Below are 27582 nucleotides of genomic sequence, written 5' to 3' on the forward strand. Positions count from 1 at the left end.
AGTTTCCGCCGAGTTACTCGGCAATTTCCGGGCCCCACTCTAGTTGCTGTAGTTGAGCGGTGACCAGCTGCACCGAGGGGCTTGCCAACGGAGGATGGAGAATGGGGGCTACGAGTCGAACAAGTACGCCAAATGGGTGGAGCCTGCAGCACTGTCTGCACGTGGTGGGCTTTTTGGTGAGTGACAGGTGGAATGGGATGAATCGTGGGGAGTGACGTGCGTGGGGTTGTTTTTGAGTCGTGTCTTTGCTTGTGTGTATGTGTCATTGTGCTTGAGGATCGCAATGCGATAGTGTCATTGCTGTAACTGTGATTTTAGTATTAACGTCTCTACTCTGTTGTCTGTCGCTTGACAGTTCTCTGCATTATCAGAGGTTTCAGTAAGGTCAAAGTCACCTAGAATGCTAAGATTAACTGTGTATATTTATATTTTATAAATGCTATAATTAGGTCTCATCTTTAAGTGTTTTGTTTTAATGCATGCAGACACATAATAACTATATTGGCCCTTTAAGCATAATTGTCTTTACATTTCATTTATATATGCCCACCTGGTTTAGGAGCATCCAGTTTTAAGAAGTAAATGTTTAAGACAGCTCTAACTCGCATAACAACACACGTTGTGGATCAGTGCTTCACAGGAAATTAGTACATACCTCTCCTGAAATACTATGTGATGCTGTGAACATTCTGAACCTGGTCAAATCCAGCTTAAAAATAACTTTCTACTGTGTCTGGACAATAGTAAAAGGGTATTAACTTCTCTTTATTGTCCCTGATACTTCTCTGCACTTGACACATGTGCACCCACAGATCATTGCTGCATGGAAACAAATATAGTATGGTACAGTTTGACATCCCAAAACTGTTTGATATTGCTACATACCGTATATGGTTTAAGTCCTCTTTATCTCTAGCTAGAGATGTTGGTGCTCTTAAACATACTGGGCCTGAATTATTAAGGAAAGTAACGCAAATAAATGAGTACATTTTCTCCTAGACAAAACCATGTTACAATGCAAGGGGTGCAAATTAGTCTATTGTTTTGCACATATATTAAATACTGGCTATTTTTCATGTAGTACACAGATACTTCATAGATTTATTTGTACACTGAAATTTAAAGTTGATCTTGAACATGCCTTACCCCAACTATAAATCTGCCATCACATTTTAAATGTGCCTCCTCTTCCAATTCAACATGGTTTTGCCAAGGTGCAAAGTCACTCATTTTTTTGGCTTTCCTTTCCTTAATTAATCAGGCCCACTGTTTCCTCTTCCCAGTCTCTCAAAATCATACTCTTTCTCTGTTCAGGACAACTCACCATGTAACCGCGTATAAGTTCTTACATGGTCATTTGAGTTTATTTTTCTTTAGAACCCAGAGAAAAATAATTTTCTGTACAGGGCACTCTGAATTGTTGATCATGTCCTTTAGGTACCATTAAAAATCACTTTATTAGATGTATTAAAAAGAATTCCCACTTTATCCAAAACAATTGGTAGTGAAATATTAAAAACAAACAATGCACAGAAAAAAAAAGAAAATGGTGTTTAAAATGGTGAAATTCCCACCAGTCTCACCGTGTGTATTCAATTGAATTGTCAATAAAATAACACTCTACCGGTGTGTCTTTATTTTTTGTTATTTGTAACCATCTGTATATATCTTTATTACTTGAGTAACACTCCCTGCCTGTAGTCACTTGGTATTGTATGACCTAGTATATATTGTCATGAAACAGGTGTTACTGGACTGAGGACTTTTTATTCATCACCCGTTTCTTACAGTTTAATGTACTTTTTAATTCTTGGCCCAGTCTAAGTATATACACCTGAGCATCCGTGTATTATTATTTGATGTTATTAGGTACATTTTGACCTTTCTATTACCTGCAATATTGTATGTATTAGAAATATAAAGAATATTGCCATATTGTGTAAAAATAACAGGACAGCAGAAGTCATTTTGCTTGTGTTAGATAAGGTAAGTACCATTTGTCTCAAATGTCCATTGTTATGAGGTGTGGCTTAGATCTCCTTGGAAAAGTACTTCATGGCTTAAATTCCAACTCCACAGGGAACACAAGAGTTGAGTGAATTAAGCTACGATTGTTATTTCTGTTTGCTCCCTATTGTCCACTAGTGAGCTCTACAGACAGCCAAGAGCCGGACCCAGCAGGGGTCACCTGAGGGAGGACACCTGTGGAGGTAGGGGAAGGGACTGGATACTGTGAGAAGCCCACCAATCGAGATGTTTTGAAACTCTCCTGGGCAGTCAGTTTCCAAAGTGGGATTATGAGGTGATAATAAAAAGGCTACCCTGGAAGCTGGACATGTACGTGACTGACTTGGGCCAAGAGACGATGCTCTGCCAGAGATGTGCTGTGGAACCTATCTCATTGGATTTATTTGAACTGATATCCTCACTTGTTGGACCTGCTATTGTTAAGGGGACCGTGCTGTACCTATCCCACTGGATTTATTTGATCTGATTTCCTCACTTGTTGGACCTACTATCGTTAAGGGGCCATGCTGTATTTAATCCTGTTCTGCAGGATAAATCATCCTTCTATTTATCCTCTAATTCTGTGTTAGAGTGATTTGGGAACCACGTATCTTCACATATATCTTATAATTTAAATTGTTTATCAGAGAAAGACCAGAAAAATGTAATGGATATATCATCATATTGCACCCTTTAACCACCGTACATTCACATTGGTTCTAAGTTACTGTGGTTATTTCCTTATTGCAGTCTGTTCACATCTCAAACAGAGTGCTATATTGCCCATCACAAACAGTACCAGCAGTTCTTATCAGCTTTTAGTGATCAACAATGATATGGTCTATTAATCATATTATCTTTATTGTAATTATTAAACCTAGCCCCAACTGATTGTTAGAGATGAGCGGGCTCGGATTATCGCAATCCGAGCCCATCCGAACAGTGCAGATCCGACGGTGATCCGAGCACTGTTCGGGTATTTCCGGCGGGGAGAAACACTGAAAGCGAGGCTGAGCTCCAAATCCCGCCGTCGGATCTCGCGAGACTCGGATTCTATAAATTCCCCGCTTGCCGCCGCCATCTTCAGTCGGGCTCAGATCAGGGAAGAGGGAGGTTGGTTTTTTTAGTGCTACTGTGTCCTGTCACTCTGTCCTGCTGAGTCCAGTGGTGCTTTGTCCTGTGCTCTGTCCTGCTGAGTCCAGTGGTGCTTTGTCCAGTGCTCTGTCCTGTTGAGTCCAGTGGTGCTGTGTCCTGTGCTCTGTCCTGCTGAGTCCAGTGGTGCTGTGTCCTGTGCTCTGTCCTGCTAAGTCCATTGTTATTAAAAATTTATAAAAAAATTATAAAAAATTATACAAAAATAATAAAAAAAAATTATAAAAAAAACTATAAAAAAAATTCTACTGCAATATATAAATACGTTCACTGTTCCTGCAGTCCAGAAATATTATTACTGCAATATTTAACTACGTTCACTGTTCCTGCAGTCCAGAAATATTATTACTGCAATATATAAATACGTTACCTGTTCCTGCAATCCAGAAATATTAGTACTGCAATATTTAACTACGTTCACTGTTCCTGCAGTCCAGAAATATTATTACTGCAATATTTAACTACGTTCACTGTTACTGCAGTCCAGAAATATTAGTACTGCAATATATAAATATGTTCACTGTTCCTGCAGTCCAGAAATATTAGTACTGCAATATTAAACTACGTTCACTGTTCCTGCAGTCCAGAAATATTATTACTGCAATATATAAATACGTTCACTGTTCCTGCAGTCCAGAAATATTAGTACTGCAATATTTAACTACGTTCACTGTTCCTGCAGTCCAGAAATATTAGTACCAGAGATTAAACTACGTTCACTGTTCCTGCAGTCCAGAAATATTAGTACCAGAGATTAAACTATAACGGAGTACAAAAATTTGGAGGATAAAGTAGGGAAAGATCAAGACCCACTTCCTCCTAATGCTGAAGCTGCTGCCACTAGTCATGACATAGACGATGAAATGCCATCAACGTCGTCTGCCAAGGCCGATGCTCAATCTCCTAGTAGAGGGCATGTAAAATCCAAAAAGCCAAAGTTCACTAAAATTAGCAAAAAAAGAAAATTAAAATCATCTGAGGAAAAACGTAAACTTGCCAATATGCCATTTACGACACGGAGTGGCAAGGAACGGCTTAGGCCTTGGCCCGTGTTCATAACTAGTGGTTCAGCTTTACCCAAGGATCTAAGCCCTCCTACTCCCCACCCCTCTAAAAAATTTAAGAGAGTTAAGCTGTCATCAACAACACAGCAAACAACTCTGCCTTCTAAAGAGATGGCATCACAAATCCCCAAGGCGAGTCCAAGGGTGTTGGTGGTTGCGAAGCCTGACCTTCCCATCACTGTACGGGAAGAGGTGGCTCCTTCCACCATTTGCAGCACACCCTTTGCATATGCTGGAAGGATCACCCACAGTCCAGTTACAGATTTGGCTAATGAAGGTGTGAATGTTGTACACGGGAGGAGGATATTGATGTAGCTGGCGCTGAGGAGGAACACAATACAGTAGCTGTATATAGATTCCAAAAACATCTCATTCAATTTCCAAAACAATGCATACAAAATGTAAGTATTATTTCTTAGATTGGTGTGCAACCCAATACAAAAACAGATTTTTTGTTCAAACTTGGAACATCATCAAGTTGATTTTGGGATTCCAGCTAAGTGGCACTTCTTTGCCACATCTCATTACAAGAATTTATGTGATGGACTTGCTGGAACTGTTTGACTGGTCAAAGGACAATATCAAGATTATGAACTTTGTATATGTGTGTCAGAAAGAAATAATGGAGAAAGAAAAGTTGCTACACAACCACTATGAGCAAGCAAAACAAGTACCTGGAACTCAAACATTTCATGTTTTCATACCAGGAAAACAAAATAGCTTAATAATAAAGAAAGTTTCTACAGACTCATCCGTGAAGGAAACAAATACCCCATGTGAAACATTGCTTTTGGAAGAAATAAAAGGTTTTATGACTTGCGTCTGTAATGGTGCTTGGTGGTTAGGTTGTGTCATGAATATGAATGCAACATCACAGGAGGTTTTATTCCGTTTTCTACATCCCAGTGGTCCATCACCATCATATGTGTACTCTCATCAGCCAGACATATTGAACATTCCAAGAAAGCAAGTTCTCACTAAGGTAAATCCTCGGACTGCAACTGGAGAAACCTACACACTACCTGCTGTGAACACCCAAAACACAGAAAAAGCATTGCTGAGGAGAAGGAGGCGCTGACTTGTAAGTTTTCCTCAGCATTGTACATAGCATTCTACATCATTCTATGATACAGAAGTCTCGTAATCACTTGTTAAGGTATTTTATTGATTGTGATATGTACAATTTTCAGATTTATTTTTACTCCTGTTCCCAAAGGCTTCCCAAAATGAAACTTATATTAAAGAGAGATTGTATTTAAATGCATAACATTTATGTGCAAAAAAAAAATTAAGCATACACTTTTTTTAGATATTCAAGGTCAAAGGGCACATGCCACCTTAATGTAGAAGTCAATTTTTAAATATAAAACATTTTTTTCTGAAAACGAAGATCTCTTAGCTTTAAAACAAGAGCAACATGAAAGTTCTACCACAATGAGAAGCAGAGTTGTGATTTGTTTTATTTGACCTAGCAAGTATAAATTTGACATTTTTTGTTTGCAACCCTGTTGCATGAACACCATGGGGTAAATGTATCAAGCTGAGAGTTTTCCGGCGGGTTTGAAAAACCAATCAGATTCTAGCTAACATTTATTTAGTACATTCTACAAAATGATAGCTAGAATCTGACTGGTTGCTATAGGCAACATCTCCACTTTTCAAACCCGCCGGAAAACTCTTAGGGGGGTATTCAATTGTTAGCGTTAACGCTAAAAAACGAGCGCTCAAAAAATATTACCGTTTATACGCTAATATTGCGCTCGAAAAGCGTTAATACGGTAGTTTACTCGTGGAATTTGAGCGGCGAGCTGAAATTCCGCGAGTAATTACCGTATTAACGCTAAGATTTTGTGAGCGCTCGTTTAAGAGCATTAACGCTAACAATTGAATACCCCCCATAGCTTGATACATTTACCCCCATGTATCACTGAGGGCTAACATTTTACGTATGGTGTTTTCCATACAACCAAATTTCATGAAAATCTGAGATGGTCAGGTTGGAAGCTGTGAAGATTTGGCATTGGATGACCCGTTAGTCATGCAGGTGTTGGTGTGAGGGTATATGTTATAATCCTTGGTATTGAAATAAATCAGAGTTGTACCACACAAATACACTATTTGTCACTAACCTCTCCATTGGTAGAGCGCCAAGGGCTATTTTCTACATTATAAATATTATTGTAGTTCATGGAGACTGACAGTGGGACATCTTAAAGCTGCACCTTTTCTTGCAGCGTGCTTGAGAATAGAGAGATTATCTACTTTGGTAATGGCACTATATTCTCGATATAGATTTCTCTGGTTATTACAATAATAGTAAAATAGATATTGAGTAACAAATTCCACACCCTGAAGATGTAAATAAATTGTGAGCCAAAGTAACTAACCTCTTGTGATTTTATTTTGAAAGTGCTGCAACACAAGTCTAGGATTTGCTGATATCCCAGCACCATTTAAAATTAAATTTGCTAGAAGTTACAAAAATTTGTGTAATGGCTGGTATGGAAAATCAGACACAAACTCAAGGTATTGCTGGTTCAGTCTCCAAAGCGTTATTTAAGGCTACAATTATTAGCTAAACAGTAGCTACATTTAGCCATCAGCTGCTCTGACTCGTTTACCTCAGTAAAGCAGTAAGTGGGACCTAGGAATGTTATTTCATTTCTACAAGGATTATAAGTAGTTTCAAAGCCAGCAATAGTATGTGCACATTGTGTACAGTTACTGTTCTCTTGAGTAAGAATAAAGAAGTGCATGGGGTCATTGCAGTATATACTACCTTAAAATAATTTCTGAATAATATATATATCTATATCTATCTATCTATTTATCTATCTATATATATATGGCCCAAGAAGTACTATAAAGCTACATATATTTTCTTAAGATGCATACAACCAATCCAGAGTGAAACAATTGGATTTGGTTGGCGTCCCAAAAGCCTTTGTTGAAATGTTAAAATTCGGTGTAAGATGGACACATTAACTCAGAAGAGTATGTCCAATTTGTTTGAGAAACGCACAGTTTTTTTTAGCTGTCTCTCACTTTTACTGATAAAATTGTTGGAAGTCTGGTGCTACATACAGAAAGCTGTAAATAATATGTTCATCTACAGAAAACATTTTAGATATTAAGTATGAAGCTGAAGTGTGAAGAAAAACATGTTTAAGCTGTTTTTCTTTAAAGGTACATACACTGAAAATTTGCCCTAAGGTTTGCCAAATTTTTGTCATGAACAGTACTCTACAGGTGATATACTAGCTGCTACCATGACTTGCTGGCTGTGTGTGGTCTGCAATGAAACCATAAGTGCTGATCAGCGGTTTTGAAGGACATAAAATAGCATTATTTACTGCTTGCTCAAAGAAGCTTATATGTAGACTGGAGAAGACATATACAGCTACAACATAGTTGTGTTTGTGTGTGTTCTCTTTTGTTTTGCATGCCATAGTTTTGACATACAATACATATGACCTTGGATGTATTGCTATTTTTTACATTTGCTCTTTGACACTGCTTTGACACACTTGCTCTTTGACAAGTACTGCGTAGCAGAGCTAATTTAGTATTGTGATGCATTTAAATGTATTTTAAGTATCTGCAAATTTAGTTGTGTTAGATGCTCTAAAATTATATAATTACATTTATTGTCATGTGATGTAATCATTGTTATGAAGGGCAATAGGACTTTTTTATATGAATTCTGGTAAATAATATGACGGCCCACAAATTAAAAATGTTGTCACCAGCTTTCCTCTCTCCAGCTAGCAGAAGTATAAGGGTCCCAAGCCAGGAAAACCTTCTGAGTCCCTAGCATTGGACCTCCACATTTCTGGTAGTTGAGAAGACAGGTTGCTAGTGGCTATAATATAATGTGTAGGTAGGAATATCTTTTGGGGAAAAAACATCTTACATATCCCCAAAGGATTTTTGTATTTTTGTTAGATCATGTTGTTAATGCAGTGCCCCTATTTTGGTTCAGTTTAACATAGGAATCATCAGTTTGGTCTATTACTTTTATCTGGATACTCTGTTTAGAAGAGGGACTGGAATCAGCTAGGGAGAAGGGATTAGTGGTTGGGCTTTTATGTAGGCTCAGTGACCATTATCCAGGCAACCATTTTAAGATCAGCTTTGCTTTCCCAATCGTTATTGTGTATTTCTGTTGCCTAAAGATGTTTACATTGTCACAGCATAGAATGCCATAGTATCAGGTTAGGATTTCTGTGTAGTTTGAGGTTTTAATTGCAGTGCATTGGGCGCATGCCCATTTTGGATACAGTGCTGCAGCCTTTTCTACCTAATAAAAGATAATTATCATTTATTGAGTTTATGTATGTGTATGTGTGAAAGGTATATATTATGTTTGCAACATCTCTTTTTCTTCTAGGATCTCTTTGGTGTGAGCATGATTGTGCCATTACTAAACCATCATATGAAATCTCTTGGGGCAAGTCCGACTACAGCAGGTATAATAGGTAAGGAGTTTTAGTCAGTTTTCTAAAATGAAAAATGAAATGAAAATCACGCGTCTCAGTACTCTACTACAGCAAAATCCTTTTTATTCCAGGAAAGGTAGAACATGGGTATTGGTGGGTCAAAATAGTTATTCTCCTGTCATCTTCTGGTCTATAGTTCCTGGAGGTGACATAATTTTTCATAATCCACCGTGACTCCTGTTGGGTCAATCATTTTATATTACCAATTCTAGTTGAACTGAGATTGTTCAAACTTCTCAAATATGCAGTATTTTTTAATTGAATCCGCAAAGACAGAACATGAACTGGATGACAAATGAAGTCCAATGTGTTTATTTTGGAATAAAGTAACATGCTAAAATACTGCACAGTGCAGATTTAGCAGAAATTGTGCATTGACATGTGATGTCCCTCATACTGGGGAAAGTAGATAGTAATTATCAGGTCCCAATCCCACCCATCACTAGACTGGGGACTGCTAGACAGTGCCTATTCCTTTGGACCCCACCGCACCAGTAGGGAACCTTAGCGTTGGGCTAATACAGCTCTATCCCCAACCACAACTTCTGGGTCCCCACCACACAGGGTAGAACCAGGTTAGAGCCCATTCCTGTTTGATGGTGATTTTCATAGTCCTTAACCAGATTACCTGCACTAATTTTGAGGCTTTGACGTTACATTTTCTCCACCGTACTAGGGCCAGCAAGTAGACAGTGACCCCCAGGTGCACACTGCATCAGTGAGATCAAGGCTAGAGCTAAACTAATGGGATTATTATATATAGCACCAAACCACAGATGGTGAGAGGTGGGGCAATTAGGCTGTTGAAGAGAATATGTAAGTATTCTGCCAGCAATTTTAGAATGTATCCTAGAGATCTTAATTTTGTAAAACTAAAATAACCATCTGCTGGTATATTTTTAACTGTAAGATCATTTGAGTCTGGTTTTGGTGGATTCTTTTCTCTAGTTTGTTAATGTTGCTCATAAGGCTCTCCTTTGTATTACTGTACATTTCTTAACCCTTGGTATGGAATCTATTTACCTTGTTTGTCTTTTGGTTATGGAGTGGAATTGTCCATGATAATACTAATAATAGATTAATACATAGGATACTTTTACAGCTAATTTATACTACAGTTTAACTGTCTTAAGATTTATCTTTTATTGAACACATGATACATTTTAGTAATGCAACTTTTGTCCTCTTTTTTAGGTTCCTGTTATGGTATTTTGCAACTCTTCTCTAGCTCCATTGTGGTAAGAGTCACACCAATTAATAACTACGCCAGTGGCTTTCAAACTTTCTCAGTTCAAGGAACCTGAATGATCTCCATACTTTTTTCAAGGCACCCCTAAGTCAAACTAATTACAGAGCAGTCCCGTTTTTTAAGTAGTTGGGTCAAAATACTTATTAAGTTGTTTGCAAAAATAATACACATAAATCCAAGGATGTGCCTCTTGTCACTTTTATCCTTCCATTAATACATTGTGCCCCTTCACTGTCACTTTTGTCCCTTTATCATCACACTGTGCCCCTTCATTGTCACTTTTGTCCTTTCATATTAACACTGTGCCCCTTCATCATCACTTTTGTCCCTCCATTGTCACACTGTGCCCCTTCATTGTCACTTTTGTCCCTTTATCATCACACTGTGCACTTTCATCCTCACTTTTGTCCTTTCATATTAACACTGTGCCCCTTCATCATCACTTTTGTCCCTCCATTGTCACACTGTGCCCCTTCATTGTCACTTTTGTCCCTTCATATTAATACTGTGCCCCTTCATTAATTTCCCTTGGTTTACATTTTCTTACCTTTTACTTTCCCTTCTTTCTTCTGTTTACTCTGTTTTCTCTTCGGTTTTGTTTTCTTCTGGCTCCTCACTGTGCCGCTCTTCACTGAAAATGTGTGATCACGCCCGACAGCAAATGAAGCAGGGATGTTTTTTTTTTGTTTTTGGCCAGCCGGCGGACAAGTGGGGGATGTCAAGCCGAGGGGAGCGCTTGGAGCTCCCCCTGCCTTGATTACCCTGCTCAGCACCTGCCCTGGCCGTGGCACCCCAAGGAACCGCTGAACGAGGCACTATTAAGTGGCTTTAGCCAAGGCACTTATCATATCACATAGTGGGTGGTTTATTAAAATGATATTTTCATTACATATTTGAGTAAGTATATTTATTTTTTAAAGAGCAAGTCAAGCCACCATTTATAATAGATATCTATCAAAGTATGTGTTTATCTGAGCTGAGACATATGAACTCACTGGAATGGCTAAACATGTCCATTATGCTTTATTTGCATCCGATTGTCATGTTAGAAGGAAGGTGCCTCTCTAAGTAAGCAGGCAGAGTTTGAGTGACAGGTTGGCAGGCTTGCTTTGCAGATGGGACAGGGTCAGTGATGTCACATTAACAAACATTGAATTTTCCTCTTTTTACCTATATGACATCCCATCGGGATACTATCCTAAAGATGTGGGAAGCTTCAGCTGCCTGTATTAGAATGAGGATGTGTTATGAGCGTTTTGTCGCTATCCAATAACGATTGTCGAATCTCGATTTGTGTTTCCAACGCACAAAGATTTATTCTCAAAAAGTATCAGTATATATATCTTAGCGAAATAATAGTAAGTACAGCCGTTACTTATCGCAGGCGCTCTGGATCCAGTGAACAGTCATTCAGTCCTGAAGTCTGTGGTCTAGGTGACTGAACATTAGATGAGGAGCTGCTGCTTATATGCAAACAGAGATTCAGTAAAACAATGCAAAGGTGTGGCTTGCTTCTATTGGTCCAGGCATCAGGAGGGTCCAGGGGGTTGCAGATCATAGGCTAGTTTAAGCTTAGGAATCCAAAGGAGGGGGTCATCTCTCCAGGGGATGAGCTCTGATCTTCCCGCCAAGAATACTAATCTAATAGTCTATAATTCCTTAACATTAATAACTTGCGTATGCGCTCTGCGATCCCTTCGCAGAGTGAACCGGACAGTCGCAAATGTGAAGGGGATTAGTTTGATGCCACACATGACATGATTCCTTCAACGTGTACCATATGTTTTACTGATATGCATATAACTCATAATATTACACATAAATACTACTATATTTCGACATAAATGACTGTGTTGCAACTACCATTAATGTGTACTATTTTACAAGTGTGCGTGTTTGTGCGAATGTATGTAAAAGACTAAATACTGTTGTTGCCACGTGTTGCAGCTGCGTACGCCCTTTCACGCCGTACCGTAAGCATCTTTTCAAACAAAGACAACCAAGTTTGCTCGATTTTAATTGAAATGACTTTATCCAATTTGCTGACTTCGACAGATGTAATACTTTACTTTTTATCAGTGTTGCAGTAGAAAGTCCCCATAACATTTAAATTATGAACATGATTTATATCTAAAAAGTTTAATTTTGGAGGCAAATGGTTATTTAAACCATAAATAAGGTACAGTAGTACATACTGCGTAGTATATCTGTTTGTGATCATGGATTTCTTTTAAATATACATTTTGGTGCTTTTTCTTCTACAAAAATGATTTATCTGTTTTAGTTATCCAGTTGTTGAAAGCATTGTAAAACATGCCAATATATTTTCTATTACTGAAAATCACTATTGCACAGGACTAAGTAGGTGGGCTGTTGCTAATTAGCCTATAACGTAGAAAATACTTTGGCTGGCTGTTGATTGTAGTAGGAACAACAGAACCACTCGGTAACACCACACTCTGTTTTCCTTCTCTAGTGAGATAAGAGCCCAGTATAATATGTCTGACTTCTACCCAGAGCTTCCACGTGACAGAGGCTGTCTGGGTTATTCATAAATTTCAGCTGTTTTTGCTTTGTAAATTAAAGCAGAAAAATACTGATAAACATGATTGACAAAAAATTTCCACGTAATCAATTCATCCATCAAATCAGTGTTTCCCAAACCCAGTCCTCAGGGACCCGTAACAGTGCATGTTTTTTATATCTGTCTGCTGGAGCACAGCTGTGTTCATTACTGACTGTCACATTTTGAAAGATCCACAGGTGGTATAATTATTTCACCTGTGACCTGGAAAACCTGCACTGTTAGGGGTCCTGAGGACTGGGTTTGGGAAACACTGCATCAGTTGGAGATTCTGGCAAAAGCCAGAAAGTCAGGACTGCTGGGCTCTCTTCCTCTCCTTCTCTTTTTTGACTACAAAGGTGAAGGCATGTGTGCTGACATCTATGCTAATCATTGGCCGTGTTTGGGTGACAAAGGTTCTTAGTATGCCCTGAAGCTGTGTATGCTTTTCCTTGCAAGTTATCCAGCAATAAAATGTAACATTGTTTGTGGTTTCATTAGACCATATATTCGTGTAGGACTGCGACTGAACCTTAAAAGGAGCTTTGTCTTGAGCTGACTCATCCATTGTAATCTGTAAACCATTAACTATTAATCCTGTCCAGCCAACACTTCCTTCTTCCATCTATATTTCAGACTTTCTAATCTTGCTCTGACAGAAGTGTTATTCCAATGCAGATATTTCTTTCATACACCCGCACTGTAAAATGAAAATCACATGTACGACTGGTTTCTCTTTGACAATAGCCTATATGTTGTCTGAAGACTACAATGTACAACTACACATCCTTTTATCTGGAAACGTGTTATCCAGAAAGATCCAAACACTGCAGAGAAATACAATTTGGATGTATGAAGTTCATTTCCTATAGAGTTGCGTTTGACACCACAATCTTGCACCAGTATTATAGGAACCTCACAACACTACTATGTGTTGTCTCTATTTGTGACTTACTGCTTCCCTCCATTCCCCTCTTAACTTCATAGCACTGCCCTGTCACATGCAACCCGGTCTTCACTAATGATCTCACATATGGACAGGTCATGCATCCAAATAAGGTCAACACATTCAATTTTCCTATATTTTATTACCCACTTTCAAACTGAGTACATCCTGGACAGGCAGGAGTTAAAGATTGAATACAATAAGATGATCTACAGTCATTGTGAGGAGCAATGAGCAAGGTATTTAGTAGTGTAATCCCAGATGCAGCATAGGTAAAGACAGGTGATCGTTTTAAATGTAAATTGTTTATTTTAGGTATTTTGCTCCAAATTATTACCACTAATTCCCTTCTTTGGAAAACCTGATTCCCCAAGTATTCTGGATAATCAATCCTATACCAGTATATACTGTTTTTTGGATGTACCCCATTTACTTACAAGAAATAGTAATTTCAGTCATGTGAAAACAAGAAAATATACCTTCTTTCAAGTCTGGGTTTTTACATATATAGACATAATTACCAATTATCTAATCCTCACTAAATCCTATAATTTGATAAATATAATCTCATGTTGAAAATAATTCTTAACATATTTTACTTTGTCATTCTTTATTCAACAATAATAAGCCAACCTGAATTAGCCATTATACTTCTGTGATCAATAAAGATGGTAATTTGAGCCAGATGCAGCTAATCAAGTGTTACTACCTCTTTATAAAATCAGAACCTTTGGTAGTTTACACTGGAGCATCTAGGGTTTTGTGTTAACACCATGCCTGGAGAAAAGACATCTCTGCTCATCAGTATGGAAAATTTAAAGCCCATCGTTATACAGTGAGAAAGATTATTTACAAATGGAAAACACTGATGACAGTTGCCAAACTTCACAGAACTGGGTGTTTCTTCAAATTCAAATGCTCTGAGAACCAAAAAGCTATATCCAGGGATCTACAGGCCTCTGTCGGCACAGTAAATGTTAAAGTTAATGACGGTATTATTAGAAAAATACTCAACAAATATCGCTTTCATGAAAAGGTAGCCATGAGGAAATCCCCATTCTCAAAATAATCATCACAGTACTGTTTAGACAAAGTTGCAGCTGAATAAAACACAAAACTGCTGGAACAATGTAATTGGACAGACGAGACCAAAGTGGAGTTATTTAGTTTTAATACTTAGTACCATGGCTGGTGAAAACCACAAGCATATCACCAGAACCTCATACAAACCATCAAGCATTTTGGTGGAATGTTGATGAATAGGGATTGTTTTGCAGCCATGGGACTTTGTAATCAAATTAGTGAGTCCACCATTAACTCTTCTTATATACCAAATATTCTAGAGGAAAATTTGAAGTCAGTTTTCAGACAACTGAAGTGTGGCCGACATTGAATCATGCAACTGGACCATGCTCCTAAGCCCACCAGCAAATCTACAATTGATGGCTAAAAGTAGAAATCATCAAAGATCAAGACCTCAACTCCATTGTGATGCTGTGGCTGCACCTTAAGCTGTGCTCAAATGTATCCCCTTAAACAACAATTAGCTGAAATAGTGTGGGGCACAATTCCTCAAAAGCAGTGTAAAAGACTGATAAACCCATACAGGAAATGATGACTTCAGGTTATTTCTGCTACTTTTTTTACACATGGAGTCTTCATGTTGGCTTATTCGTTACTGAACAAATAATAACTCATAAAATATGTTATGTGTTATTTGGCACATTAACTACAATTAAAAAATTCTATGACTTGGTAATGAAACGACTAAATCATTTATTTTTTTATGTAAAAAGAGAGTGTAGGTTGTTTTTTACATGATTGTATGTAAGTATAGCTTTAATGAGTGTGTATATAAATTATAATATATAATGTGTTTATTAGCGTACCTGCTCTCTTTATCCTATTTCTAGATTATCTTGATTTTTTCGCTAATATTTATATCACAACTTTGGTCTTTGCTGCGAATGAAAGTAATGTCAGGATTATTTTTTTTACTTTTATTGTCATTGCAATGTAGAATACAATATAATTTAGTTTTACAAATTCATGCCTTTGAAATTTTTGAAATTAAAATGCGCATTTATTTATTTTAATTAGGGATGTGCACCGGCCACTTTTCGCGTTTTGGGTTCTGGGTTCTGATTACCTTCAGGTTTTGGGTTCTAATGGGTTTTGCCAAAACACCCACCTCAAGGTTTTGGGTTCTGATTTTTTTTTAAAAAAGCATAAAAACTGCTAAAATCCTGATTTTTGGTTTTTTTTTCACTCCTACGCTATTATTAACCTCAATAACATTCATTTCCACTCATTTCCAGTCTATTCTGAACACCGAACACCTCACAATATTGTTTTTAGGCCAAAAGGTTGCACCAAGGTAGCTGGATGACTAAGCTAAGCGACACAAGTGGGTGGCACAAACACGTGGCCCATCTAGGAGTGGCACAGCAGTGGCAGACAGGATAGCAGTTTGAAAAACTAGGCCCCAAAGAGCACATAATGCCAAAAAAAGAGGTGCAAGATGGAATTGTCCTTGGGCCCTCCCACCCACCCTTAAGTTGGGGAAATAGGACATGCGCACTTTAACAAACCAATCATTTCAGCGACAGGGCCTACAAAACTGTGGCTGAAATGATTGGTTCATTTGAACCCCCACAAAACGAGCTGGCAAAGAAAAAAAAGAGGTGCAAGATGGAATTGTCCTTGGGCCCTCCCACCCACCCTTATGTTGCGGAAAAAGGACATGCACACTTTAACAAACCAATCATTTCAGCGACAGGGCCTACCAAACTACTGTGGCTGAAATGATTGGTTTTTTGGGCCCCCACACAAAAAAAACAATTCATCTCTCCCTTTACAAAGTAAACTGGCTCTACTGAGGCAAGATGTCGTCCTTATCCTCATCCTCTGATTCCTCGCCCCCTTCAGTGTGTACCTCCTCATCCTCACACATTATCAATTCGTCCCCGCTGGACTCCACAATCACAGGTCCCTCTGTAGTCTCTGGAGGCCATTGCTGGTCTTTCTTGAAGATTTGATAATTCATTTTGATGAACATCATCTTCTCCACATTTTGCGGAAGCAACCTCCTTCGCCGCTCACTGACCAGGTTCCCCGCTGCACTAAAAACTCTTTCGGAGTACACACTGGAGGGGGGACAACTCAGGTAAAATAGAGCCAGTTTGTACAGGGGCTTCCAAACTGCCTTTTTTTTCCTGCCAGTACAAGTAAGGACTGTCTGACATGTCTACTTGGATGCTGTCACCAAAGTAATCCTCCACCATTTTTTCAATGGTGACCGCATCCAATGCAGCGACAGTAGACATGTCAGCAATCGTTGGCAGGTCCTTCAGTCCGGACCAGATGTTCAAATTCGCTGCTGCCTGCTCTGCATCCCCGCCAGCGGGTCGTTTAGGAAATCTCAGCTGTTTCCTCGCAGCCACAGGTGTGGAAGAAAATGAAGGAGGAGCTGCTGCCATGTCACGGTCCTCTTCAGATGACAATCTCCTGATCAGCAGGTCTTTGCACCGCTGTAGGCTTGTGTATGCCGGAAACAGAGACACAACATACGCTTTAAACCGAGGATCGAGCACAGTGGCGAGAATGTATTCCTCTGACTTTAAAAGACTGACCACCCTCGGATCCTGGCAAAGCGTACGAAGGGCTTCATCCACAAGAGCTACATGCTTTGTGGAATCGCAATGCTTTACCAGCTCCTCCCTCACTTTCTCCAGCTGCTTCTGCAACAGCCTGATCAGGGGAATCACCTGACTCAAGCTGGCAGTGTCGTACCTGACTTCTCGTGTGGCAAGTTCAAACAACTGGAGAACCTTGCACAACACGGAAATCAGTCTCCACTGCGCTTGACTCAGGCGCATCCCCACTCCTTTGCCTATGTCGTAGGTGGCTGTGTAGGCTTGAATGGCCTTTTGCTGCTCCTCCATTCTCTGCAGCATATAGAGGGTGGAGTTCCAGCGCGTCACAACCTCTTGTTTGAGGTGATGGCAGGGCACGTTCAGGCATTTTTGTTGGTGCTCCAGTCTTCGGCAGGCAGTGGCAGAATGGCGAAAGTGTCCGCAATTTTGCGGGCCACTGCAAGCATATCCTTCACACCCCTGTCTCTTTTAAGATAATGCTGCACCACAAAATTTATTGTGTGGGCAAAACATGGCACGTGCTGGAAATTGCCCATATGTAATGCCCGCACAATGTTACTGGCGTTGTCCGACACCACAAATCCCCAGGAGAGTCTAAGTGGGGTAAGCCACTGTGAGATGATTTCCCTCAGTTTCTCTAAGAGGTTGTCAGCGTTGTGCCTCTTACTGAAACCGTTGATACACAACGTTGCCTGCCTTGGAACGAGCAGGCGTTTCGGAGATGCTGCTACTGATGCTGCTGCTGTTGCTGCGGAAGGCGATGCATCTACCCAGTGGGCTGTCACAGTCATATAGTCCTTAGTTTGCCCTGAACCACTTGTCCACATGTCCGTGGTTAAGTGGACAGTGAGTACAACCACATTTTTCAGAGCACTGAGGACACTTGTTCGTACTTCTCTGTACATCCCGGGTATTGCCTGCCTAGTGAAGTGGAATCTAGACGGGATTTGGTACCGGGGACACAATACCTCCATCAACGGTCTAAATCCCACTCCACTGATGGCGGACACCGGACGCACGTCTAACACCAACAAAGCTGTCAAGGCCGCAGTTATCCGCTTTGCCATAGGATGACTGCTGTCGTACTTCGTCCTCATGGCAAACGACTGTTGTACGGTCAATTGCTTAGTGAAAGACGTAGCGGTCTTACGACTTCCCCTCTGGGAAGATGACCGACTCCCAGCAGCAGCGGCAGTAGTAGGCGTAGCGCTGCAGGATCCTCCGGAAGAATCCCGGATTGAAGAGGACTCAGTCATGCTGGTGACATGGCCTGCAGGACTACCTCCGATACGGATCGAGGAGGAAATTGACGAGGAGGGTGTTGCTGGTGTGGATACAACAGGACCAAGGGATTTAGGTGTCCCTGGACTGCTGACGGTCCTAGCCACAGTTCCTGAACTAAACACAGAATTATGAAGGGTCTTCAGGTGACGTATAAGGGAGGATGTCCCTAGGTGGCCAAGATCCTTACCCCTGCTTATTGCAGCTTTACATTAGCTACATATGGCAATACATTTGTTGTCCGGATTGGGATAGAAATAATTCCAGACCGAAGAGGTGGATTTATTGGTCTTCTGCCCAGGCATGACGATGGGCTTTTTCATCCTATGGACAACAACTGTTTCTCCCCCTGGTGCCTCATTTAAGCAAACCACATCAGCATCCTCCTCGTCAACTTCCTCCTCAGCGCCAGCTACATCAATATCCTCCTCCTGGTGTACAACATTGACACCTTCATTATCAAAATCTGGAACTGCACTGTGGGTGATCCTTCCAGCATATGCAGAGGGTATGCTGCAAATGGTGGAAGGAGCCACCTCTTCCCGTACAGTGATGGGAAGGTCAGGCTTCGCAACCACCAACACCCTTGGACTCTCCTTGGGGATTTGTGATGCCATGTCTTTAGAAGGCAGAGTTGGTTGCTGTGTTTTTGATGACAGCTTAACTCTCTTAAATTTTCTAGAGGGGGGGAGGAGGGCTTAGATCGTTGTGTGAAGCTGAACCACTAGTCATGAACACGGGCCAGGGCCTAAGCCGTTCCTTGCCACTCCGTGTCGTAAATGGCATATTTGCAAGTTTATGTTTCTCCTCCGATGATTTTAATTTCTTTTTTTTGATCATTTTAGTGAACGTTGGCTTTTTGGATTTTACATGCCCTCTACTATGACATTGGGCATCGGCCTTGGCAGACGACGTTGATGGCATTTCATCGTCTATGTCATGACTAGTGGCAGCAGCTTCAGCATTAGGAGGAAATGGTTCTTGATCTTTCCCTACTTTATCCTCCAAATTTTTGTTCTCCATTATATGAAGCACAAGAGAGCGTACCCCTAAACCACACACACTCGGCAAAGTCTTTAAAAATTATATGCGGCACAGGAGAGTACCACTGGACTGGAGTTATACGGCTGTACCACTGAACTTATACGGCAGGATCAGTGGACTTATACAGCAGTACCACTGGACTTATACGACAGGATCAGTGGACTTATACGGCAGTACCACTGGACTTATACGGCAGTACCACTGGACTGGACTTAAGCAGCACAGGACAGAACCACTGGACTTATGCAGTACGGGACACCACCACTGGACTTTTGCAGCACAGGACAGCACCATTGGATTTATATGGCTGTACCACTGGACTGGTCTTATATCGCAGTACCACTGGACTGGACTTAAGCAGCACAGGACAGCACCACTGGATTTAAATGGCTGTACCACTGGACTGGACTTAAGCAGCACAGGACAACACGGGACAGCACCACTGGAATTATGGCAGCACCACCACTGGACTGAGCAGGACAGCACCACTGGACTGAGCAGGACAGCACCACTGGACTGAGCAGGACAGAGCACAGGACAGCACCACTGGACTGAGCAGGACAGAGCACCGGACAGCACCACTGGACTGAGCAGAACAGAGGACACCACCACACACCCTCCCTCTTCCCTCTCCAATGCCTGAGTGAAGATGGCGGCGGGAAGCGGGGAATAATATGAATCCGGATCTCGCGAGATCCGACGGCGGGATGATGACGTTTTGCCTCGTTCTGAGTTTTGTGTCGGGCGGGAATCCCCGAACAGTGCTCGGATCCGGGCTCGGATCGGCACTGTTCAGGGGTGTTCGGATTTCAATAATCTGAACCCGCTCACCCCTAATTTTAATGCGCTTCTCTACTATTTTGGTAAATGTAAAATGTTATTTTGTTTTATACAGGATTTAAAGAATATATTTATTTAGATATTCATTTTCCTTTAAAGAAAGTGACAGTACATTTGTCACTTGATTCCATTGTTGCACAAAAGATGTGCTCTGAGCACAATAGGGACTGTATTTTTTTATGTACTAAATTTTTGTAGTGCTTCAATACATCACATATAAGTGTACTGTGTTTAAGTTGAATAAACCTTTTTAGTCTGTGGTAAAAATGGCACATGTAACACTCCCCAGTAAGTTAAATATAAGAATCAACTGCAAACAACTAAAGATTGTTAGTAGCTGTGGGGTTAAAAATATTTCTGTTGGCAGGAACACTCATGTTGAGTATATTCCCTGCTGTCCTGCTACTTTGGGGGATTATTTACTATTAAAGTGAGTGGACATCTTCTTTAAAACATGAAATTGGTAATTGGTTTTCACAGCTGCTGTAAACAGTTGTCTTCTTTTTTGCAGGGAAGCTGGAGTGATCTAATTGGAAGACGTTACTCACTAATTACCTGTATTATTATTAGTGCCCTCGGTTATGGTCTTCTTGGCATATCCATTAACATTTACATATATGCTATTGCAAGAATACCTGTGGGTAAGTAGCCATAATAAGTTGCTCACAATTTCTTTTTAAACATACTTTTCACTTACTCAGTTTAGACAATATTCGTGAGGACCCTCTCTGTTCACTATGAACCACTGTGTAGGCAATAGGTACAGTTTGTTTTATACTATCCTATAGATTATACTAATAATTTTTTTATTTAAATATATAAATCAAATCGTAACATACATGTATGTTTTTGCAAAGCTAAAGAAAAAGAATACTTTGCATTCAGTATCCAAAGTATCTAGGGGTGAACAGATATATTGCTTGCAGGGCAATGGTGGCTCTCAGTACCAAGTTTACTGGCCTCCTGGTCCAAACAAAGAATAGCTGCAGCTAGCCACCCACTGGACAGCTTGTAGCAAGATCCCTGCTAGCTGACTGGCAGCTGTAAGCTTAAGATAAAGTGCAGACTGACAGTCGCATGAGCATGGCCTGCTTTATACTCACATTAGTTTTGCCAGCCAGGAAATCACTGTGTTAGTAGAAAGCAGATAGTACCTTCAGCCGTGTAAATTATTTTCAACAATGTTTTTATTTTTGCTACGGTCCCATAAAGCCTATACTTGTAAAGTGGCTGTCCTATGGGCAGGTTCTCTCATCTCTACCATAGAAGTTAGAGTTACCATAGACCTATTGGTGACCTCCCTAACAAGTTCCCACTCAAGATACTCTGTTTTGGAGGATGACCTGGTTTTTACAAATGTTATGAATGTTCTTTTCTTATTTATGAAGATCTTGTTCGGAAATACACTAACTGTGGGACCTCTCTCAGACAGGAGTATTTAATTTTACATTTATTTAAACAATTTAACTGTACATATTTGGGCTCCAATTATTAATGTAACCTCTAAAGACAATTGGTTACACCAGGATTTGTTTAGATGTAGTTTAATAAAAGTGATCAATACTTGTATAATCAATTGCTATTTAGGTTTTATTTGTAACTAAGAAAAATCCTTAGGTCTGTTATTTTAGTGACTTCAGAAAGATCTCTGGTCCGAAACATCTGTGTTTTTGGTATATCATATACTATACTTTACATACAATATACTGATTTATTTCATCCACACATGCTCAATTAAGAACATTCTGCTTATTTTAATCCAAAAGAGCCAGTAAAACTTAATATAGCTTCTGAAGCCATAATTGTTTTGTGCTCAGCTTTATATTTTTGAGTTATATATATAGTGTGTTGATCGTAGTGTATTTTGTGTTGATCGTAGTAATATTTTACTAGTAAATCCATTTTAATTCCATAGTGTCAAAAAATAAAATGTAAAAAATTGGGAGGGGTGGCTGCTTTTTATAGCCAGTATATACAGTTCTGGCTCCTAACTTTTACAGTTGGCACCATTATTTTGGACAATTTGAGCCCAAATCAGGCTTGAAAGGGAATGTGGAGATGTATCATGTTTTGAGAAGGGCTGGCAAGTTGTAGCCTCTGGGGCAAGACTCGACTCAGCAGCCTTTTATGTACATTTTAAAAGGAAAAAAATGCAGGTGACCCAGCCCAAGGTAGCCCACTATGGGATCGTCTCGGGAAGCGGATGCCCCCCAGCCCAGCTAGCCCCCTTATGTTTACATGCTCTTGGTCTCTGGAGGAACAGATCACTGTTGTAGTTCTCCTTGAGGTAAGGCTGGTGTGGATTGAGGGAGTTTGGAATGGTAGTAAAAGGGTGGGTCTGGGGCCAAGGAGGGGCATATGCAATAGTTGTGCTGTGGGTTCGGTACTCTGGGAATATCAAGGTCAGCAGGTCAGTGTTTGCTCTGCCTCATGACATCACTCAGTAATGGAGTGTTTAGAGGAGCCTGGACTAGGTTATGAGCACATGACTATAGTATTTAGACCTCTAGTATGAAGTAATCACTCATCATGAATTGCATTCAAATCTCAGTTGTGCTTTTCAGCTATTATGGGCATAGACACATAAAAGAAAATTATTTTCTAATTACATGAGCTTCTTTGCCTGTTTAGATTAAAAAGATGCATGCAACAATAGCTGTTGCTACCAGCGAAAAGATTGGTCAATTTGATGTTTCAATTTTGTAAACAAAAAAAATAAAAAATGTATGTTTCCCTCTTTACAGGTATTTTTAAGCATTCGCTTTCCATTTCGAAAGCGTTCCTTTCAGATCTTGTATCTGAAAAAGAGCGCCCCCATGTGATGGGAAGGTTCAATGCAGCTTCCAGCATGGGGTTTATCCTGGGACCTGTTGTTGGTGGTTACCTTACAGAGTTACATGGCGGTTTTTATATTACCTCTCTCCTCTGCACTGGTATATTCATAATAAATGCAGGTATGTAACGTAACATTGCAAATCAATATGCTGAATAGTTTTGTGCATACCATATATAGTTTAGGTCAGACATCACCTTACTTTATTTTTAAAGTAAAACATTCGTTGCCATTTAAAATTGCTATGTAACTAAATTTGACTTTCTCCTTTTCCTTGGTGCGTGATTTTTATACTCCTCGCTTCCTTTGTCTCCACCACACAAAACACAGCTCTACAAAAAGGTGGAATACTCTTTTATGTTCCTGAACACTGATGTCCTCTTTAAAAGGGTTATCCATCTAAACTTAAACATAGATTTTATTGTCTATGTGAAGTGCACAGCGAATTAGTGGTATTCACCCCCAATGTTTCCTTGTGAGCCCTTGTGAAAGCAGGCGACTGCTCGTGCTCCTGGTGGCTATGTACCAGTGGAAGATGCTGGTTTTAAAAAGGCTGTCTGCAATTTGTGAAATTTTATTTGATGTTGCCACTCGTGTCTTAACTATACTGTTCTAGATATACTTTTAGGCAGCAGGTGGGGATAATGGCTTTACAAATATCTTTCAATTTTATGTAGGTCCTAAATAATTGAAATAATAGCAGTTTATTTGTATACCACATATATGAACCTAAGCACATTTTTAGTAGTCTGGATTATTTTGTTGCTGGAAGCCACTGTATTATCATTACCTTATCTATTAACTGAAATGGAGATGTCACAAACTTGAGGTTCACTAATCGTCTATCTTTCCTGTGTTTTTAATGATTTGGGATAACTTGCACAATTGTAATTCAATCAGGTGGTATTAACTGGGGAAAATAGCATTGTATATATTTGAACATGTGCTTTTGTTATTTTTCCCATTTACAATTTGCAGGTCTTGTTTGGATTATGCCAAAGACTGAAGACGAATTGAGCATTGTGGCACTATGTAGCAGCAATGTGAGTTTACCGAATAACCTGACGTCAAAATCTGATATTAGGTTACATGCATCACAGGAGAACAATGAGATCATGACAAATACATCTGTACAGACCTTTTGGGCACAGATTATTTCTGTTTTTAAGAAGGTTACAGATGTGGCTTTCTCTCAGATGTGGGACATATTTTTAGTCCGTTTACTAATAGCAATCGCGGTGATGCTGTATTACAGCAATTTTGCCTTGGCAATGGAAGAAAGATTTCACATGACTCCGCGGATGACTGGCTACTTAATAAGTTATGGCAGCACCCTTGGAGCTTTGGCTGGCTTTTCGCTGGGGCCACTTACTAGACTTTACAAGTATAACACTTACACAATGTTGTTACATTCCAGTGTTCTCACATTCTTTTCCATTCTCTTGTATTCCGTAGCACCTAAGATGTGGATAGTTATTTTGTCTTCAACATTCATGGCTTTTTCTACGAATGTAGGGAGGACATGCATTGTGGACCTAGAGCTTTCACTGGGTGAGAAGCATGGAAGTGGTACACTTATAGGAGTTGGACAGTCAGTGACATCAGTGGGACGCATACTCGTTCCCCTCTTCTCAGGAATTGCACAAGAATATAGCCCTTGTGGCCCACCTCAGCTTGGTGCTGTACTGGCATTAGCATCTATATTTCTAATGTACAAAAGTAAATCACATTACAATGGCTCAACGCACAGCAAATGTAAAAGGGAATGAAAAACTTCTCTCTGAGGAGAAATATGGAGAACCTTTAGTACAGGCACGTGCAATAACTACTGTTACATGTAGATTTTAATTAACTTAAAACAAGGTCATTTGCTATTTCTGTAAAAGCCTTAACTTATATTTCCAGGTATATGACTGACGTATTTATTGATAATAGTGATCATAACCACTGTTTAAACATTGTATACAAAGTGTTTTTTCTGATGGCCAGTGTACTGTGCTAGACTGCCAAGTCAGAGATTTGCTTTGACTTATATATTGCCATACAGGTCATAGTTACCTGATAGTTTTAGTGCATCCGTAGAAGTAAACTTGCCCCTAATTTAAATATTGATTCAGAGAAACCCGTAAAATCTGATATTTTGTATTACCATTCACATAAAGCAAAGTATTCAAGGTTTAAGATGCTCTTAGCATTCACGTAAGAATATATAATAAGGTAAGATAATGTATTCTCCATCCATTACTCTAATAATATTATGCCTTTATCTTACACAGTTGCAGGTGCACAAGCTGTTGAATTATTAGAAATATTCTAATTAGTATGCAGTAATGTATAAATTGTTTAGAGGTATTCCACTGATTGTTCTCTTTCCGTTCTTCCACTCTGTCCGTGTCTGTATTAAGTTTAGTACAGAAATATTTGAAACCAGACTAGTCTCTAAATATTACTGCTAAATGGGACCTGTTTTACATTCCTCAAATTGTAATGCAGACCACATTGCAAAAGTTTGATGTAGTTGGCTTTAATATAAATTGTCATATAACTATAATTTACTGAAATGTTAAGTAAATAATATGCATTAAGTGTGCTTGGCAGTGAGAACATGTTAAGACTTGCATGTTTACTGCACAGCTGTATACATGTCTTTATTACCTGTTGTGGAGACAGATAGGTCAATTTGTTCTACTAGGGTAGAGAAACAGGACTAGTAGCACATGTGATTTATATGTAAAAGTATGCATGGTGAGGAGTAATGGGCAACAAACGAGTTCCTATAAGAAATATTCTGCAGAAACATAGTTTCTTTAAGATCTATAGATGTTCAGGATGTAAATTGTCAAAATAACTGAAGTTTTGTGGCTTTCATTGGTTTCTTAGTTCGAGGAAGTCAGCACAGTAAATGTTTATGCATCAAGGATTGAATGGAAAAAGCCAATGTAGGATGGAAACAACTAATACAAATCTGTATAGGTGAATGGCAAAAGTGATTTAAGAGGAACTTGAGTTTATAAATAGTAGAAGCTCTGGAAGAAACATTGAGTACTTGTAATAAAATATATCTATTTTGCTTCACACACCCAATTTACGTGGTGTTTATCCATAATTTGAGTAAATCAAACCAATTATTTGTTTATTTTTGTGTTGCACTAAAGGACTTTTGACTAGCCATAAAGGGAGCTGTCCTGGAAAGTCACATGGGAACCATTACCATGTGTACTTATTTGTCTGCTGAGCTACCTGGCCTTTCTTGTAAGCACATAAACAGTCCAGCTTAGTACCTGGCTGATGTGGCACATGGTTTCATGCACTGGAGGCCACTTACAAACTACAGCTGATGTCTTGCTTGTGCTCTGGTGAATCTTGTTGGTCCACCAAGTGCACATCAATGTGCATATATACTGTCAAACTTTCCCTCGATCCTTAGCCTAGTTTTGGGGAGGCACAATTTGTAAAAGTTTGAATGTCACATTAAAGCTCCACCTTCAATAACTTTAAAGCCATCATATTCATGTTCAAAATACAGCTCTTAGCCTGGTTTTTGGCTTAAATAAATCTTGTGAGGTGATATGACTCTGGCAATTTGTGTATGAAAGTGTTTGTTTATTTACATTGCTTGAAGTGTGCCTGGAAATGCCAATCTCTGGTATGCAACAACAGGGCTCAGAATGGTTCCTATTAAAAGTATAGGAAGGCACTTGAAAACTGTCAGCTCTTAGCTGGTGTACAATCCTCCATACAGCATGGGACTTCACTAAAAAGGTGCCCTCTCAACCCTTTATCTCATTACCCTAGTCTTGCTTCCAAAACCAAATCTTGTTTCTGCACTGCTCCACTAAACCGGACAGCAGTGTTCCTGTTCCACCTTCATCTCCACTACTGTGCAAACTTTTGCTGCTCTGGAAACTCCACCATTTAATTCCATATACCCATGCATCTCAAGTTTTATACTGAGCATTGGACAATTTGCACTTCATAAATGGCCTCCACTTACAGCACGTCATCTTTGCAATATCTCTTATGAATGTGTTGCCAAACAATCTCAAATGTGTATTCATTCAATGAAACTGTATGTTATTATGTACAATGAGAAAAAAAATTGGCTTTTTCCACTTCAAAATAAAATACTGATATGTGCTGTACAGTTAAAGTATTTGCATAATCTGTTTCTTTTTGCCGAACCTGATTGTCAATTAGAACTGAAGAGCATGTGAAAAAACCCTGCATGAGTTCCACATTCCTTAAGTGCACAATTTACCATGTCAAAAATATAAAACTCGTTTCAATATCTTGTATATCACCTCTCTGGTGCACTGACATACCTCTCAATAGTCCTAAGTTTTGCAAGTTCAAATTTTCATTGTTCCAAAGGGCTGGGGCTTTACTGATTCGGGAGTTATGTGCTCGATACAATTTGGGTGTGTGGGTTGAGGGCGTGGCTGGGCATA

The 27582-nt window shown here is 39.6% G+C and overlaps 1 protein-coding gene across 1 annotated transcript; it reads left to right on the plus strand.

Annotated features, from left to right (window-relative positions):
• On the plus strand, positions 1-27284 carry SLC67A2 (solute carrier family 67 member 2). Its single transcript, XM_075200198.1, has 6 exons — positions 1-176; positions 8614-8701; positions 9917-9960; positions 20813-20942; positions 23046-23255; positions 24113-27284. Exons 1-6 carry the CDS (start codon positions 102-104, stop codon positions 24901-24903), a joined length of 1338 nt encoding a protein of 445 aa, XP_075056299.1. The 5' UTR covers positions 1-101; the 3' UTR covers positions 24904-27284.
• Positions 27285-27582: the final 298 nt, after the last annotated feature.

The sequence above is a fragment of the Mixophyes fleayi genome, chromosome 2, assembly GCF_038048845.1.
Source record: "Mixophyes fleayi isolate aMixFle1 chromosome 2, aMixFle1.hap1, whole genome shotgun sequence".
Classification (NCBI taxonomy): domain Eukaryota; kingdom Metazoa; phylum Chordata; class Amphibia; order Anura; family Limnodynastidae; genus Mixophyes; species Mixophyes fleayi.